This window comes from Thermobia domestica, chromosome 3 (genome assembly GCF_964235325.1).
Source record: "Thermobia domestica chromosome 3, izTheDome1.hap1.1, whole genome shotgun sequence".
Classification (NCBI taxonomy): Eukaryota; Metazoa; Arthropoda; class Insecta; order Zygentoma; family Lepismatidae; genus Thermobia; species Thermobia domestica.
In genome coordinates this window covers 305,965,094-305,982,106 of record NC_137456.1, presented here as the reverse complement: position 1 = coordinate 305,982,106, position 17,013 = coordinate 305,965,094, and the positions used below count along the sequence as shown (strand labels likewise).

Sequence of the window (17,013 nt, the reverse complement as noted above, 5' to 3'; positions counted from 1 at the left end):
CTCATTAAGTATAATATTAGGAGTAAAACCCATGAATATTGTAGCTCTGCAGAGGGCAGCGAACTATTGGTTAAGAAAAGGAAATCTAGACAAAATCAGGAATACATTTGATAAAGAACTAAATACCGAAAAAGAAATTGAAGATCATATGATAGCAATTTGGAATGAAGATTGGCAACGGTATGAAGGAGCTCACAGAGTACATCAGATATTTCCAAACATAAAAGATAGACTACAAATAAAATATTTAAATCCCACTTACGGAATAATTCATTTCCTAACAGGACATGGACCGTATGAAGATTACTTGTATAAAATAAAATCCAAACGAACACCAAGCTGTGAATGTGGAGAAATTGGCACACCAGAACACCACATTATGTGGTGCCCAACAATGGAAGATGACGTAATACTAAGAAGGGATATTCGAAACAAGACTTTACAAGAAATATTAACTAGTAAGGAAGATTGTGAGAAATTGAAAAAAATAACTAATGAATACTCAGATATAAGAAAAAATATGTACAAAAGAAATTTAAACAATGGAGAGAATTAAAGTGATGAATGAAAGAAAATGAACGAATGTGAGACTTGTTCCTGGACCGGAGAAAAGACTTCAGGAGAGGAAACACAGGAAATCCGTGTCTCCCACCGGGAACAAAGTGAATGAATGGATGCACCTCCAGCCTAGGGACTGGAAGAGGAATTCCGGTGCAAGAGTGTGTGAAGAAGAGTGCGTGAAGTAGAGAGTGGTGGTGGGTTCACGGGAGGGAATAGGGTAATGGCAAGAAAGGACATAATGGAAAACACCGCATTTACCGTTTCGGGCGCCAGGTGAAGTTGGTGAGGATAGCACTGGGATACAACGGACCGGGGTCCACACTAAGTGCTCCGAGTGGACCCCGGACCCAGTCTATAAGAACCAGCCAAGATACCAAGGAACGCAAAATGAGCGGTTAAAATAAATAAATAAATAATGAATACAGTATTAGAGTTAAACGAAAAGATAAATTTTTAGTATGTGGAAGAGTGAAAGTAAACAATAAATGGAAAAACATACAGGCTGAAAAACTAAATGCTTAAGTTAAGCCAGAAATTCGTGTGGTGCAAGGTGAAGTTAAATATATATATATAAATAGAAAGTCATATAGGTGAAAAATAAGTGTGAGTGATTATTAGTGTTAGTGACAGCAAAAGCATACAGTGTAGTGTAGTGTTAAGAATATTAGTTTTGGTGCACAAGTGTTAGTGTGGAAACACAGGTGAAAACCATTAGTGCAGTGAAAGAAATAGGTGAAACCAAAGAAATATATTTAATATATATATATATATATATATATATATATATATATATATATATATATATATATATATATATATATATATATATATATATATATATATATGTGTGTGTGTGTGTGTGTGTGTGTGTATACATATATGTGTATATATATGTATATAAAACATATGGGTGAAAAAACCTAAACATACAGGGAAAACCTGCAAGAAACAAGAAGAAGCCAATAGGTAAAAACATAAAAACATAAATACCCAGAGAACACAGATACCAAACACACACACAGAAATACACAATAAACAAGCAATCTAGATTCAAACTCATTTGTTAATTTTTTATAGCTTTTTTTTTTCGTATTTGTAAATTTTCTCTTTTTTGGTCTCTTTTCCTTCCCTATCCTTTCCCTCCCAAATTTTCCTATTTTTTTTCCTTTTTCACTTATGGAAATAAAAAAAAAACTAGTATAGAAATCATTCGCAATGATGATAACTCGTCGGTTTTCGAATGCTCTAGGTAACCGACTAAGAGTAACGCGACTGAGCGAATGTAAAAAAAAAAAAAAAAAAAAAATGTTCATAACCATATTATAGTTCATTTGCAAGCCTACCGTGAAAATTTTAGGGGGCCCGCCCCCCCTGCATACGGGCCTGACAGCGCGTGAAGTTATAATTAAACTGTAGATTGTGGGAAATGTACTAATATACTATTTATAACGAAACAAAAATTCGGGAATCAGGAATGAGGAATTCGGACTTTCGACATCTGTGGCCATGTTAACAAGTCTCGTATGAGGGATGACGTCCTTCAGTAATCATACTATCCCAGGAACGGTAAGGAAGAAAGGATTGGGGGAGGAAGGAAGCGGCCTGGAACATATATGTTAGGTACCATCCCGGCATTTGCCTGGTGTGAATGTGGAAAAGCCAGGAAAACCTCACTCAGACTGGCTGACCCGATAAAGCTTTTACATTTTTCGATTGAGTGTCCCCGCCTGGAATCGAACTCGGGACCCCTCGCACCAAAATAAAAATTGTTTATGAAATTTCATTTGTTTGACTGTGTTTATATAAGTATAAATGATAAAGAAAAAATAACTCGAATAAAAAATGAGATCAAACTTAGACATATGCACTAGTACAGCAGAAAATTCGTAGCTGTGTGCATCTACTTAGGGAAATTAAAGGATCAAAGTGGATGGTTAATTTGTTTTGTTTTTTAAAAATTATTTTAATGTGTTAATATGATTTATAATGTATAGGTAGTTCTAAACAAGTCTAATAAACAAATAACACAGTGGTGCCCACCCCCCTTATGTCTATGACGCACCCCCCCAATTGTCTATCCGTAGATGTTCTCCCATGAAAAAATCTTCTTTTCGATTAATTTTACCCCCCCCTCATCAACCATATTTATATAGATTTTAACCCCCCCCAAATATTTCAATGACGCAGTTTGCGTCATAGCCCCCCCTTGTGGGCACCCCTGAATAACAGAGAAGAACTCCATTTGGTGGACAGGAAATTGTTTCGGGACCCATTTCTCCTTCGCATGGTTACACCTTTAGTATATACCTATATATTCTAAGATAATTTTCATATATATATATATATATATATATATATATATATATATATATATATATATATATATATATATATATATATATATATATATATATATATATATATATATATATATAGGGCCGGATTTAGGGGGGTGAAAAGGTGTACGTGCACCCCTCTTCGTTGTAAAAATACACTATCTAAGATGAGAAGCTAGCAGTGAAAATAGCAATACTTTCCGAAACTTTCTGCAATCATGTTTCCATTTGGGGCTTAAAAGAAAGCAGAGCTTTGCAAAAGCAATAGTTTTTAAAGGTTGAATGAAAAGCATTCACCAAGTAAAACACTATAAACATTTGTCAAATAGGGAAGAAAACAGAAGCTAGGAGGAGAGAAAAACAGTTTTCTTCCTGCATAACACTTACTACCCTCTTTAAAATACTTTCTTCCGTTCTATGCAGCAGTGTTGTCAGGGGTAAAGAATATTATCACATGTCACTTTGAAGAGTTTCAGTGTGATTGGTTATTTTAATAGATATTGGTGCAGCCCCCTCTGACAATCCTTGATCCGGCCATATATATATATATATATATATATATATATATATATATATATATATATATATATATATATATATATATATATATATATATATATATATTTGTGTGTGTGTGTGTGTGTGTTGGATTTTGATGGAATATGGCATATATTTTTCCGAAATTTCGCAAACATCCCCATTATTTGGGTTTAAAGTCAGTATAGGATGAGCAAATGAATTTTTTGTCCTCAGTCTTGCTATGTAGGAAAATATTTTCCACTATAGCTTCGATACTCACGATAATTCCATAATAGTAAAAAAATATTGGATTTTGATTAACTATATAAATAGAAAAGAAGGTGACTATGCTTGTGACTTAATAACTCTTACACCGTCCTAACAATCTCAATCAAATCTTCAATATAGATGAGGTTCGAACCTGGAATGGGTTTTACCATTTCACTTTGATGGTGCAGCTTAGGATAGGGGAAGATATTTAAAAATAATCGAAAATTATTTTAAAATAATCGAAAATCGATATTAGTGTCGAATGCATAGTTTCCGGGGTCGTTGAGATGAACAGTGACACTTCCGATGTCGTTTAAATCCAAATTCAGCCCCCAACTTGGGGAAGGGAGAGGGGGAGATACATAAAAATGATCGAAAATGACCAATATCAGAAAGCGCTTTAGTAACAGTAAAAAGTGACTGACAAACGGAATATTTTATTATTTTTTTTCTTATTTTAAGCTAGAGAAGCAGGTGAGTGACGCTAATATGCTCTTTATTTCTATGAGGCTCTTCCACATTCTTGACCGCTTGGGGTTCAGTTACCCTTCCCCGATTTAAAAAAATGTTCTAAAAATTTTGTGAAATATTTCTGATCTTTAAGAACAAAATTGATACAGGGTTAGGCGATAAGAACCTCTAATTTATAGAAAAAAAAGAAAGAAAAGTTGTTTTTATCATGCATAACATAATACCTTTCTACTATTAGGGGTTAATTTGGATAAGGGCGAAACTAGCAATTCTTCAATTTTTTCAGGAGAGCAGAAAAACAAACGCCGTTATCCAATTAATCAACATATTCACACAATATTTTTGGAGACAGACGAGTTCGCTACGGAGCAGAGATAGATATTACCTTAACACACATGCGGACATGCTCAAACTTAAAGAAAATATGTTTATCTCATATTACCGGAAATAGGTCGATACGCCCTTATCCAAATTACCCACAATAGTCTTAATATTTCAAAAAGTGTTGATAAAATTTACTTCTCTTGAAATTACTGGCAAAGTATCCCTGTTTGAGCAAAAATGAACTGGCAGAGGTTATGTAGCCAATACATCAGTTTCAAGTTTCAGAAACTCTGCTATAGACACACATAGCAAACACTATCAAGAGATGTAACTTCAATTTCAATTAAATTAAACAGTGTTTCAAGCTGGAAGAGAGTAAAAAGAAAAAGAAGAGCGAACAGGCTCTCAGCGCCACCACGCGTTCTGACTCGGAGACGAGATGACAACATTGACAACATCAAAGCTTGAGTTGAAACTGGTTCCCGCCTTGTCCAACAGATGTCGTTGGCGGTTGGCGTCCCACGTGACGCCCTCTCTCCCACACAACCGAACCGTAGCAGCCGCCAGCCGTGCGGAAGGAACTCGAGGTAGGAAGGGGCTGTGAAACACGGTTTGGAGAGAGAGTGTATGTGGTGATCTTGATGGTGGAAACGGCGTGGCATGGCGGAGTCGGACGGAGACAACAGCTCTGCCGACCTGAGCTTGAAGCTTCGACGAGGTTCGAGTGATTCTAGAGATTCATTTTACATGGACTTCGACCAAGGAATAGATTCGGATATTGAAGAGGTGACTGCATCGGGGGCTGCTGTGGGCACAGGACCCGATGACGCGGGCCCCAGCGGGACCACAACCGTCGCTGCGGCCTCAACGCATCACTCCGAAGAAGATGAGGAAAGTGAGGAGGATGTGGAAACGCCGCGCAAGGAAAGGAACAGGTAGGTTACGTTACATTACATTACCACACGAAACACAAACAACTGATCCACGTGACATCACAGTAGCACGTGACTGATTCGTTCACTGCTCCGTTTGTTTTCATCATTAGAGGTGTGCGATCTGATGGGTGGGGTACGGGGGTTGAATACAGAAATCAGATGCCCAGTTGATGTTGTTTCCAAGGAATCTATCAACACAAAAATAAATTATTTTCTTTGTTCTTTTAACTATATTTATGACAGCTTATTATATCTAAACAAAAAGTCTCAACAGTTGTTAATAGTACAAACAAAACAAATTACTTCGAATAGGCAAGAACATATGGCACATACCAGATTACTGTTATAATTACTATTATTATCAATAGGCTGTTATAATCTGCTGTGTTGTTTAGAAATTAATCCATACTTAATTTCTTAATTTATCGTCTCTTACACGTTGAGAAAATTCATATTTCTTTCCTTCATTTTATTTTATTTTTACTTTATGAAATGTTTAGATGAATATGCTACCTTGTTTCTGCAACTCCTAATTAAATTGAAACTACAATGTATTATTATTATTATTATTACTGCTATATCTCGGTTTAAACCGGATTCAACATAATCTCTGGCAAGTACAGATTATTTGAAGACTTCTTCTCCAAAGAACTTCTTGACCATATGACAGGTGTCCTATTATCTAGTATTACTGGTTTTTGTAGGTTTGTTACGAGATGTTTTGCATTTATCTGTTCCAGTTGCGACACAGTACTTTTAAGGGCAATTGCTGTAGCTGAGATAATGGTTGGTCTTACTGTAACTTTCTGACATTTCCATGTCTTTCTGATTTCGTTCGCCAGGTCTTTATATTTGCTTATTTTCGTACTGAATGTTGTATGTATGTTTATGAGTCAATGGTACAGCTACACTATTCTTCTCCTCCTCCTCCTCCTCCTCCTCCTTCTTCTTCTTCTTCTTCTTCTTCTTCTTATTATTATTATTATTATTATTATTATTATTATTATTATTATTATTATTATTATTATTATTATCTGAAAACTTGAGGCAAAATCTGCCTCCCCTCATATAGGTTTTCATCTCTCTTATACATTGAGAAAGTTCTTTTTTTAAAAAAATAATAACGAAATCCTTGAATAAACATTTCACATTGTCTTCTCAACTTTTAATTCAATAGAGTTGAGTTGATTTTGATTTTAACTTCCCTTTCAGCAGCGAGGCTATATGAAACGTGGACCTACTGATTAACCTGGAATCCGAACCACATGAGCTTCCGCTGGGACTCGAACCTGGGTCTCCCACGACAAAGGCGCGTACGCTAACCGCATAGCAACGAAGGAGCTCTCTCTAATTTAATAGAAACATTTCATTTTACGTTGTTATTATTAATGTAATTTCCACATTTAATTATTTTTAAGGCCTATTCCCTGTTTATTTATTTATTTGAGATTTTCCAAGATTCAGGAAATACATACTTAAGAAGTAAGAAATATTCTTCGATGACTATTGAATAAATAATAGCTCTTATCTTTCGTTCAAGGTCAATTGCTTGTCAAAACAATTATATATTTACCCTGTCTGTCCATGTATCTGTCCCAACTCCTTTATATGTTTACCCTGTCTGTCCATGTATCCGTCCAAACTCCTTTATGTATTTACCCTGTCTGTCCATGTGTCCGTCCAACTCCTTTATATATTTACCCTGTCTGTCCATGTATCCGTCCAAACTCCTTTATATATTTACCCTGTCTGTCCATGTGTCCATCCAAACTCCTTTATGTATTTACCCTGTCTGTCCACGTATCTGCCTGAACTCCTTTATATATTTACCCTGTCTGTCCACGTATCTGCCTGAACTCTTTTATATATTTACCCTGTCTGTCTGTCCATGTATCTGTCCGAACTCCTTTATATGTTTACCCTGTCTGTCCATGTATCCGTCCAAACTCCTTTATATATTTACCCTGTCTGTCTGTCCATGTATCTGTCCGAACTTCTTTATATGTTTACCCTGCCTGTCCATGTATCCGTCCAAACTCCTTTATGTATTTACCATGTCTGTCCATGTGTCCGTCCAACTCCTTTATATATTTACCCTGTCTGTCCATGTATCCATCCAAACTCCTTTATGTATTTACCCTGTCTGTCCACGTATCTGCCTGAACTCTTTTATATATTTACCCTGTCTGTCTGTCCATGTATCTGTCCGAACTCCTTTATATGTTTACCCTGTCTGTCAATGTATCCGTCCAAACTCCTTTATATATTTACCCTGTCTGTCTGTCCATGTATCTGTCCGAACTTCTTTATATGTTTACCCTGCCTGTCCATGTATCCGTCCAAACTCCTTTATGTATTTACCATGTCTGTCCATGTGTCCGTCCAACTCCTTTATATATTTACCCTGTCTGTCCATGTATCCATCCAAACTCCTTTATGTATTTACCCTGTCTGTCTACGTATCTGCCTGAACTCTTTTATATATTTACCCTGTCTGTCTGTCCATGTATCTGTCCGAACTTCTTTATATGTTTACCCTGCCTGTCCATGTATCCGTCCAAACTCCTTTATGTATTTACCCTGTCTGTCCACGTATCTGCATGAACTCTTTTATATATTTACCCTGTCTGTCTGTCCATATCTGTCCGAACTCCTTTATATGTTTACCCTGTCTGTCCATGTATCCGTCCAAACTCCTTTATGTATTTACCATGTCTGCCTATGCGTCCGTCCAAACTACCTTATATATTTATCCTGTCTGTCCAAACTCCCTTATATATTTACCCTATCTGTCGATGTGCCCGTCCAAACTCCTTTATATATATATTTTCACTATCTGTCCAGGGAACAAAAAAATCTAAAGAACTACTTGATGGATCGCCTTCAATTTTGTTTAGGATGTACAGGATCAAAAGTTAGGGATTAAGATCGTTGATTTAAGTGATATTCAAACCAGAAATGGTAGAAATCAACCATTTCCAGCTTTAGATCACTATAAAGTAAAAACGGTAATAGATAGCGTGACACGGTTTCCTTCAACCGATTATACATCCAAAGATTCATTTAATCTCCATTCTTAATTTTCTACTAAAACCGAAAATGACAACTAGAACTTCTGGTTTCAATGTTGATCTACATAGAGCGAAAACAATGAGATAGGGAGAAGCGATTTTCTTGGAAAAGATTTAGTGTTCAGAAAAATAGCTCTCTCTTAAGAGTCTTCATCCCGGCGAAATTAAAATACCGCTAATTTTTACAGTAATTATGTGATATCTTCAAATAGATAAAAGATAATTGAAATATGGAACAAGAGCGCCCTAGACAATATTATTTTGCGTGGGGTACCGTTATCACAAGTCATCTAGTGGCTTTCCGTTTTCAGCTGTTTAGAAACGCGAAAATAAATGCCGATTTTCAAAATGGCTCGAAATCGAAAGCAGATAAATGAGTCATGATAACGGTTTCTCATGTAAAATAATATTGTCTAGGGCGCTCTTGTTTCACATTTCGATTATCTTTTATCTATTTAAAGATATCACATAATTACTGTAAAATTAGCGGTATTTTAATTTCGCCGGGATGAAGACTCGACCATAATCTCTCTTAACACTCTATTCAAGCCAGAAGTGGCAGAAATCAATCACATCCGGTTTTAACGTTAATCGGTACAGTAATAGACAGCAAGAAACGATATTCTGCAGTCAATTAAGCCTCCCAAGAATATATTCCATTTCCTCTCGAATCTCACTACTAAAACAGGAAGTAATAGAAATCTAGTACCGCTTCCGGTTTCAATATTAATTGCGAAAGTATCATACCATAGACACGAAACTCGTTTACATGGTATACACGTGACACCGCTGCTTGTTATTTATATACTACTGTCTACTGATAGTGGAAATACTGGAAATACTTGAATTATACTGGAATTTAATTTTGATACTGGAAAGATATTGGTATTTTGATTCATATGCTGGAAAAATCATGAAACTACCAATTTGTCAACAATACTTCTTTTTGTAATTGTTTTAATAGTCTTAGAAACAATTTTGTACCCATTGAGATTGTAAATTTTTCCAAAGCAAGAGTTGTATACAATTTGTAATTAACATTTAAAGCAATGGGTGGAGTGGAGGGCTGTGAGGGGAGTTGGAAGGCCCTTTAAAAAATGTTGAAATATCATTGTATTTCAAAAAAATCAACAAAAAAATCAAGGTTAACTAAATTTATTAAAATAAAATATTCTTTTGATGGTAAAACAATTACAAACTTCAATTCATCAAGAGTGATTATTCCTTTAAAAAAAAACTTTTAAAAAATCATTGTATTGGGTACAGAATTTTTTCTGATAGTTATACTGAATATATTGGAATTTCGAAAATGAAACTTAGTAGACACCCTGTTATACTGCTTTTGAAACCGGAAGTGGTACATTTTAGCACTTCTGTTTTTAATACCAAATTCCCATAGATAAAAAAAAAGAGTAACAGAGAGGATGTTTTCAAAATGTGGTATTAGGATTCCACCTCCGCTCTTATTCCCCTATTAAAACTGGAAATTATAAATCTATCACTTCCAGTTTCAATCCCTATAATTTGGAAGTCTACTGTAGCTTCATATTGTGAAAGAAAACTCACATTGTTGCATTTGCTTTCTTTGTTTTGTGTATAGTTTTGCAATAAATTTTGCTAGAGAATTCTTTCTTTTGTGCTTAATTTTCGAAATAGTTTTGCTAGAGACTTCTTTGTTTTATGCCTAGTTTTGCAGTCAATTTTCCTAGATTTCTTTGTTTTGTACCTAGTTTTGCAATCAATTTTGCTAGAGACTTCTTTGTTTTGTGCCTAATTTTGCAATCAGTTTTGCTAGAGACTTCTTTGTTTTGTGCCTAATTTTACAATCAATTTTGTTTTGTGCCTAGTTTTGAAATCAATTATGCTAGATACTTCTTTGTTTTGTGTCTAGTTTTGCAATGAATTTTGCTACAGACTTCTTTGTTTTGTGCCTAGTTTTGCAATGAATTTTGCTAGAGACTTCTTTGTTTTGTGCATAGTTTTGCAACCATTGTTTCTAGAGACTTCTTTGTTTTGTATCTGTTTTGCAATCAGTTTTTCTAGAGACCGGTGGCGGCTCTTGGCGGAAGTCAAAACATTAAGAAAATAATATCGCTACAAGCTAAGGTTTACCTAATTTTCTAATTTTTATATACAATCTTCTGAAGCTGTATGAAGCTTTTTTCCTTTAGCTACTAACAATAAAGTTTAATTATTTACTGAAGTGACTTCCCTCAAGAACCGCCACTGCTGGGGACCCAATTTTTTATAGCTTTGCATCGTTGATTGATTGATTGATTTTTGAGTTTTACGTCCCGTTCAGCAGCGAGGCTATATGAGACGTGGACCTACTGATTAACGTGGAACCCAAACCACATGAGCTCCCGCCGGGAATCGAACTCGGGCCTCCCGCGCCAAAGGCGCGTATGCTAACCGCTTAGCCACGAAGGAGCTCAGAGCTTTGCATCGTGTACAATCACTTATATCACTAGGATATTTCATCAATTCTGATCCAGATTTTACTGCAAATCTTAACTAAGTGAAAATTAAATTTCTGAGAATTAATTGTGATTGTACGCAGTGGCGACGCCAGTTTTAATTTCTTAAGAGGAGGCGGAGAGCCAGAGAAATTTTGGGACAGCTATTTTTCTTTTTGTGTACCGAAAATAATAGTTTGATATTACTCTGTCTACAGTACAATACAACATGTTTGGGAGGTGTCCTCCCCTTTGCCCCCTCTAGCGTTCTTACTGACGCACGGATTCACGGATGAGTATTCCGTAACTACTCAAGACAAGATATTATTATTAGTTTAGGTTCAATTCTTCACATGCGGATGACAAATGAAGCTTTATTCCTTAATTTTAAAAATGGAGATTTTGTTACAGTAATAGACAAGTGACGGCTAGACACAGACTGCAAAGCTTCTAAACAAATTTTTTAAAACATATCATTTAGTTCAAGAGTGCACGTTTTTCTTTATATTCCTTAACAATGTCGGTAATATCAACGTATAACGTCGGTAAGAGAATGAATTTGATTCAGACCAACTGATCTAATTTACGAGAAAATGTTAAAGTATTACTCTATGATTTTTAAACATACTTATAGCAATGATGATTTCAGGGAATGGCCCCGATGGTGGGAGGAGATTTCCTCCACAGAGCTACAAAACTTCCTCCCCAATGTCAATCTCCGATTATGCTCAATAAAGACAAGTATTTTTACAGTATTACTTTAACTCCTTGCGTATTGAAATCCCCCCTTGCGTAAGAAATAATATGTAATCATTATTGCTTGTGGGTCATATGAAATTTTTCTTAAAGTCTCTATTGCACTTTTTGATTAGAATCACACTACTGAAAAATCAACTTATTTCTTTATCTATTTTTTCCTTACAAGTAAATTATACTAAAAAAATATGCACACATTTGAAAACCAATCTGCCTCTTTCTCCGATTTTCCCCCACACTTCCATTATTTAGTCAGAAGTTATAAAAAATGTTGAGCCAAATATTGCTAAATGGATAAATGTGAAAAGAGGTAGAGTTCTTGGTTGATAGGATCGGAGTTTACTGTTCCTTTACAGCACTGAGGCTATGTGAGACGTGGAACTACAGGTGGAATCCGAACCGCTGTAATATGTTCAATTTTCTAATGCTCTTCCAGTGGAAATTGAATCCGAGACCCCGTGAATCAAGGGCACGAAAATAGACTGCTCATGGTTGACAAGCGACTACAACCACTTGTCAACAATACATGTCAGCAGGTACGTAGATATAAATGTAATTTCCCATGTTAAGAGCTTGCTATGTCTTCAATGTTACTGGATATAGTTGCAGTGCTGATGCAACAGTTAACGTAAATTGCCCTCTTTGTTTCAGATCTTTTTCCTACGATTTTTAAAAAGAGACCAAAATTATCTTCTGCTTAGAGTTTGTTTTAACTCAGTACGACTCGAAGACTTCAAAAGCTTTTTTTGAGATTAAAAAATAGACGGTTGCACAACCATGCCGCTGCCTCTGATAGATGTACAAAGTTTAAGACGAACATGCAAAGTTTAAAAAGAAAATATTAAGTATGGATATACAAAGTTTAAAATGAATATAAAAGTATATGTAAAGAAAATACAAAGCATAGATATTTAAAGTTTCAGACAGATATACAAAGTTTAAATATACAAAAGAAATACAACGTGTAAATGTACAAAGTTTAAATATAAAATACAAAGTGTAGACTTACTTGATTTCTGGGAGACTAATCGAGAGAGATTGAAAGTTGTTCTGATCCTCATCTTATCATTTATTGCGAAAAACTTAATTCAATCAAGTATTTTCTGACAGCGATACCATAGTGAGGTGGTGCACCATCATATTGAAACCAACAATCATTCAGATTGACATTCAGCCTAGAGGAGTGAAGCAAGCCACTTTCTCAACATGATGAGGTACAAGTGGTGGTTAACAGGACCGTAAAAGAAACATGCAGTTTCAAGTGGTTACTAGATGTTGTAGGCCAGATTATCACATAGTCTTTGGGTTTTAGTTCTCCGTATTAGTGCACATTTTCTTCGTTCCAGAGATAAATATTCCTTAGCAGTCCACTTCAATAAATTACACGTTCATCAGAAGAAAACAGTTTACGGGATTCTCTGAGTCATATCATACAACTTCCACATGCCATACACATTTTATCCATGTCATTATCACTTAGTTTGTTGACAAATTTTGGCTTAGATGATTTCAATTGAAGATCCTTTTTCATGTGTCCGAACATTTTGGCTTTTTGAACATCTAACTCGGAAGACCGTTTCTGCAGTGATTGAATTATCGTTGCACAGATGTTTCCACCTCCGTACGCGTGTCTGTTTGTGCGGAAGCTTGTCCTGTCCTCGATTTGGCCTTCATTGATCCTCTCAGAAACAGTTTATGTTCCCTACGGAGCATCTTTGTTTCCAGCGGGGCTGGGCTTCCGAATCGTGAAGTCACATCGCACATTCTCCATGTTTTTTGCCCAGAACGCACACGCTTATGGGTCCATACATTTGCAATCAGTCTCTCTTCTGAACTGTAGGAACTCGTATCAGCCTTCTGAAATAGAAAGTGAGGAGTTCGTTAAAGAACACAACTGCTACAAAATGCACAGAATTGCAACTTATTCAATTTCCAATACTATTACAAGTGGTGGCAAGACATTTGAACCACCCGTGTCATAAATGAAATGAAGTTTTTGATTTTACGTCTCTCGCTTATGTCCTAAAGACTAAAGAAAGTGAATGGTTATGAAATAACTGGTAGAATTAAAATGTGGGTAGAAACCGGACAATCTCGAGAAAACCGATGGACACAATGGTGTTCATCATAAACCCAGCTGGCCGTGAGATGAATCAGGAGTTCCTCGGTAAGATATAAATGCTCTACCACGGACCCACCATGCCTCGCATAATACACTAGATAAATATTCAAAGTTTAAAAAGAATATACAACGTAAAGATGTACAAAGTTTACAAATAATATTTAAATAACAAATATGCACAGTTTAAAAAGTATATACAAAATATAAAAATACAAAATTATACAAAGAATACATGTATAAAGTTTGAAATAATTGTATAAAAAGTAGGCCTACGTATACAAAGTTTATGTAGAATATACAAAGTTTTAAAAGAAAATACAAACTATAAAAATACAGAATTTCAAGAAGTAGAGAGTATAAATATAGAAAGTGTAAAATGGAAAATACATACAAAGATTAAAAAATATACAAAGTATAAACGTACCAAGTTTAAAATGAACATACAAAGAATACATGCACAAAGTTTGAAATAATTGTACAAAGAGTACGTATACAAAGTTGAGTTGAGTTGATTTTGAGTTTAACGTCCCGTACAGCAGCGAGGCTATATGAGACGTGGACCTACTGATTAACGTGGAATCCGAACCACATGAGCTCCCGTCGGGAATCGGACCCGGGTCTCCCACGCCAAAGGCGCGTACGCTAACCGCTTAGCCACGGAGGAGCTAGATATACAAAGTTCATATAGAATATACAAAGTATAGACGTACGAAGTCTTAAAAGAATATACAAAGTATAGACGTACGAAGTTTTAAAAGAATATAATAAGTATAGGCGTACAAAGTTTATAAAGCTGTAGAAAGTACAGATATACGAAGTTTAAATAATATATACGTAGTATAGACATAGGATTTTTAAAAAATATATATATGCAAAGTTTAACAAATATGAGAAGATATAAAAGAATATATAAGGTGAAGGGTGCCGGATGGCGCAGCGGCAAGCGCTCAAGTCTGGTGCATGGGTCCTTGTTTCGATTCCAGCTAGCGCCAAGTGAACTTTGTGGGGACAGGTACCGTATGCGTGAGTTTTCTCAGAGGTCTCCTGTTTTCTGCCACGTTCTTCATTCCATCATCATCCATATCATCACCGACTCCTTTACCCTCAGTACGTAATTGTGGGATGTTAAACAACACAAGCGTAGAAAGAATATACGAAGTATAAATATACAGCACTTAAGAAGAATATGTAATAAATGAATAAGATAAATTTTACATTGAAAGCATAGATATACTAACTTTAAAAAGAGTGTACAAGGTATAGATATACAAGAGAATACACAAATTTTGAAATGAACTACAATATGCTAATATTAAAAATTTATTTGTATTTTAAAAAAATAAATAAATGAAATTGTTGTGAGTATATCACTCTAATATCTAGGATTAGGGATAATGACGCACCTCTGAAAAACAAAAGAAAGAAAAAAATATGAAATATATATATCCACAATTTCTCCCTCAGTTCTCCACGCATCATGAAACTTGAATTCCCGCATTTTTTCCTGAAAGAAACAATGCGGTTGTGAATAAAACAGAGGAAGTATGTATGTAATCCATAAGTAACCGCGCATGCGTAATAAAAGTGTCATCAACAACGGTTTTTTGCTTTGTTTCTCCACTTTTTCTCCTCCGGAAGACAGCAGTCTTTGTAATTCTGCCATATCAATGAATAACCGAATTCAACTTTGAAATACAGCAAGCGGAAGATCGTAAAATTTTAAGATTACTTTTTTTTATTCTTTTTCAAAAATATATTTGAGGCTATCATAAATTACACTCAGGCAAATGGATACATCGATTACTTCTTTCTATAAAAGTGGATATTGTGATACAGGCTGTCCCGTAAGTCAAGCATAAGATATAGTTCGTTTCTCCAACCGAAGTGTAGTTTCGTATATAAAGAATGCTGCCTTCTACGTGTGGTGGTTAGTGCCATAAATATGTCATCGTCTGTGGGAACTTGTGGGAAAATATCCTCAATAACTAAATGGACAACCAGAACCCAAGTATAAGATATAATTCGTTTCTCCAACCGAAGTGCAGTTTGTATATAAAGAATGCTGCCTTCTACGTGTGGTGACTAGTGCCATAAATATGTCTGTGGGAATTTGTGGAAAAATATCCCCAATAACTAAATGGCCAACCAGAACCTTCATTTCAAACAATTGACAGTCGCTTGTCAACTCCACGTAGAATCTTAGCTGCCACCAAGGGCGCCCATCAGGGGGGGAAGCAAGGTGGGGCGCTCGCCCCCCCTCTAGAGGAAATTGTACTTCGGAAGATCGAAAACCCAATACATTTTTTTTACAATAGTTACCGCAAAATTTGAGACTACATTTGAAATGGCGCATATACTTGCCCCCCCCTTGGAAACCACAACATGGGCGCCCTTGGCTGCCACAGTTCCAAACGCTGTCCTTTCGGCTAGTTAGAAAATTGTTGTTTAATATATATATATATATATATATGCTGTTGTAAAAATCAGCATGTGAACTTGAAAGAAATTTGCTGAACTACACTTTTATTGAGTGAATATACTATACCAGTGGTTCTCAACCTTTTCTGACTGGCGACACACTTTACTGAACCTCCAGGACATCGCGACACGCTGGTTTGATATTATTATTATTATTATTACAATGTTGAAACCAATTAGTTTTTATAATGACTCTATATAACACTGAGCATTATTGCTTCGCTGAATATTGACTGGTACAGTCAGTCTCGATTTTAACTGATTATTATTAAATTCTTCATGATTTTTAAATTCTAAAATTTCGCGATACACCTTAGGGGACTGGGTGACACACCAGTGTCGCGCCACACGGTTCAGAACCACTGCTCTATACAGTAAATAAGTACCATATCGTTTGATGCGAATTTGACTACAGGGGTATCTACAGGCGGGTTTTGGGGTGAAGGTTCCGTCCAAGAGATTATTTTCCCGGACATAACTTTTCATTGAAAATGGTGCAATCACACTGGACAATGATAGAGCTTGAAGGGAGAAATATATTTTTAGGGGGGGGGTTACCACCAGGTCCCAAAGGGTTAAAGAATTATTATTGAGCATATTTTGATCCCTCCAAATACCTGATGGTCTATCTTTCCCACCCAGAAGAAAAACATCTAGCGCTGCCTCTGTATTGATTTCTCCTCGTCAAACCTTTGTGAAGAAGTTTTAATTTGA

At 35.7% G+C, this 17,013-nt stretch overlaps 1 protein-coding gene across 2 annotated transcripts in view; it reads left to right on the top strand.

The window, feature by feature from the left end:
* The first annotated feature begins 4,997 nt into the window (after window positions 1–4,997).
* Window positions 4,998–17,013, top strand: part of LOC145681119 (proton channel OtopLc-like) — a 342,484-nt gene continuing 330,468 nt past the window's right edge. Inside the window, exon 1 of one of the 2 annotated variants that reach the window (XM_081752541.1) lies at window positions 4,998–5,416. In XM_081752541.1, the coding sequence (XP_081608667.1) occupies window positions 5,142–5,416 (275 nt within the window). In that variant the 5' untranslated portion in view covers window positions 4,998–5,141. The remainder of the gene's footprint in view (window positions 5,417–17,013) is intronic. The other variant, XM_081752540.1, reaches the window with a different exon arrangement.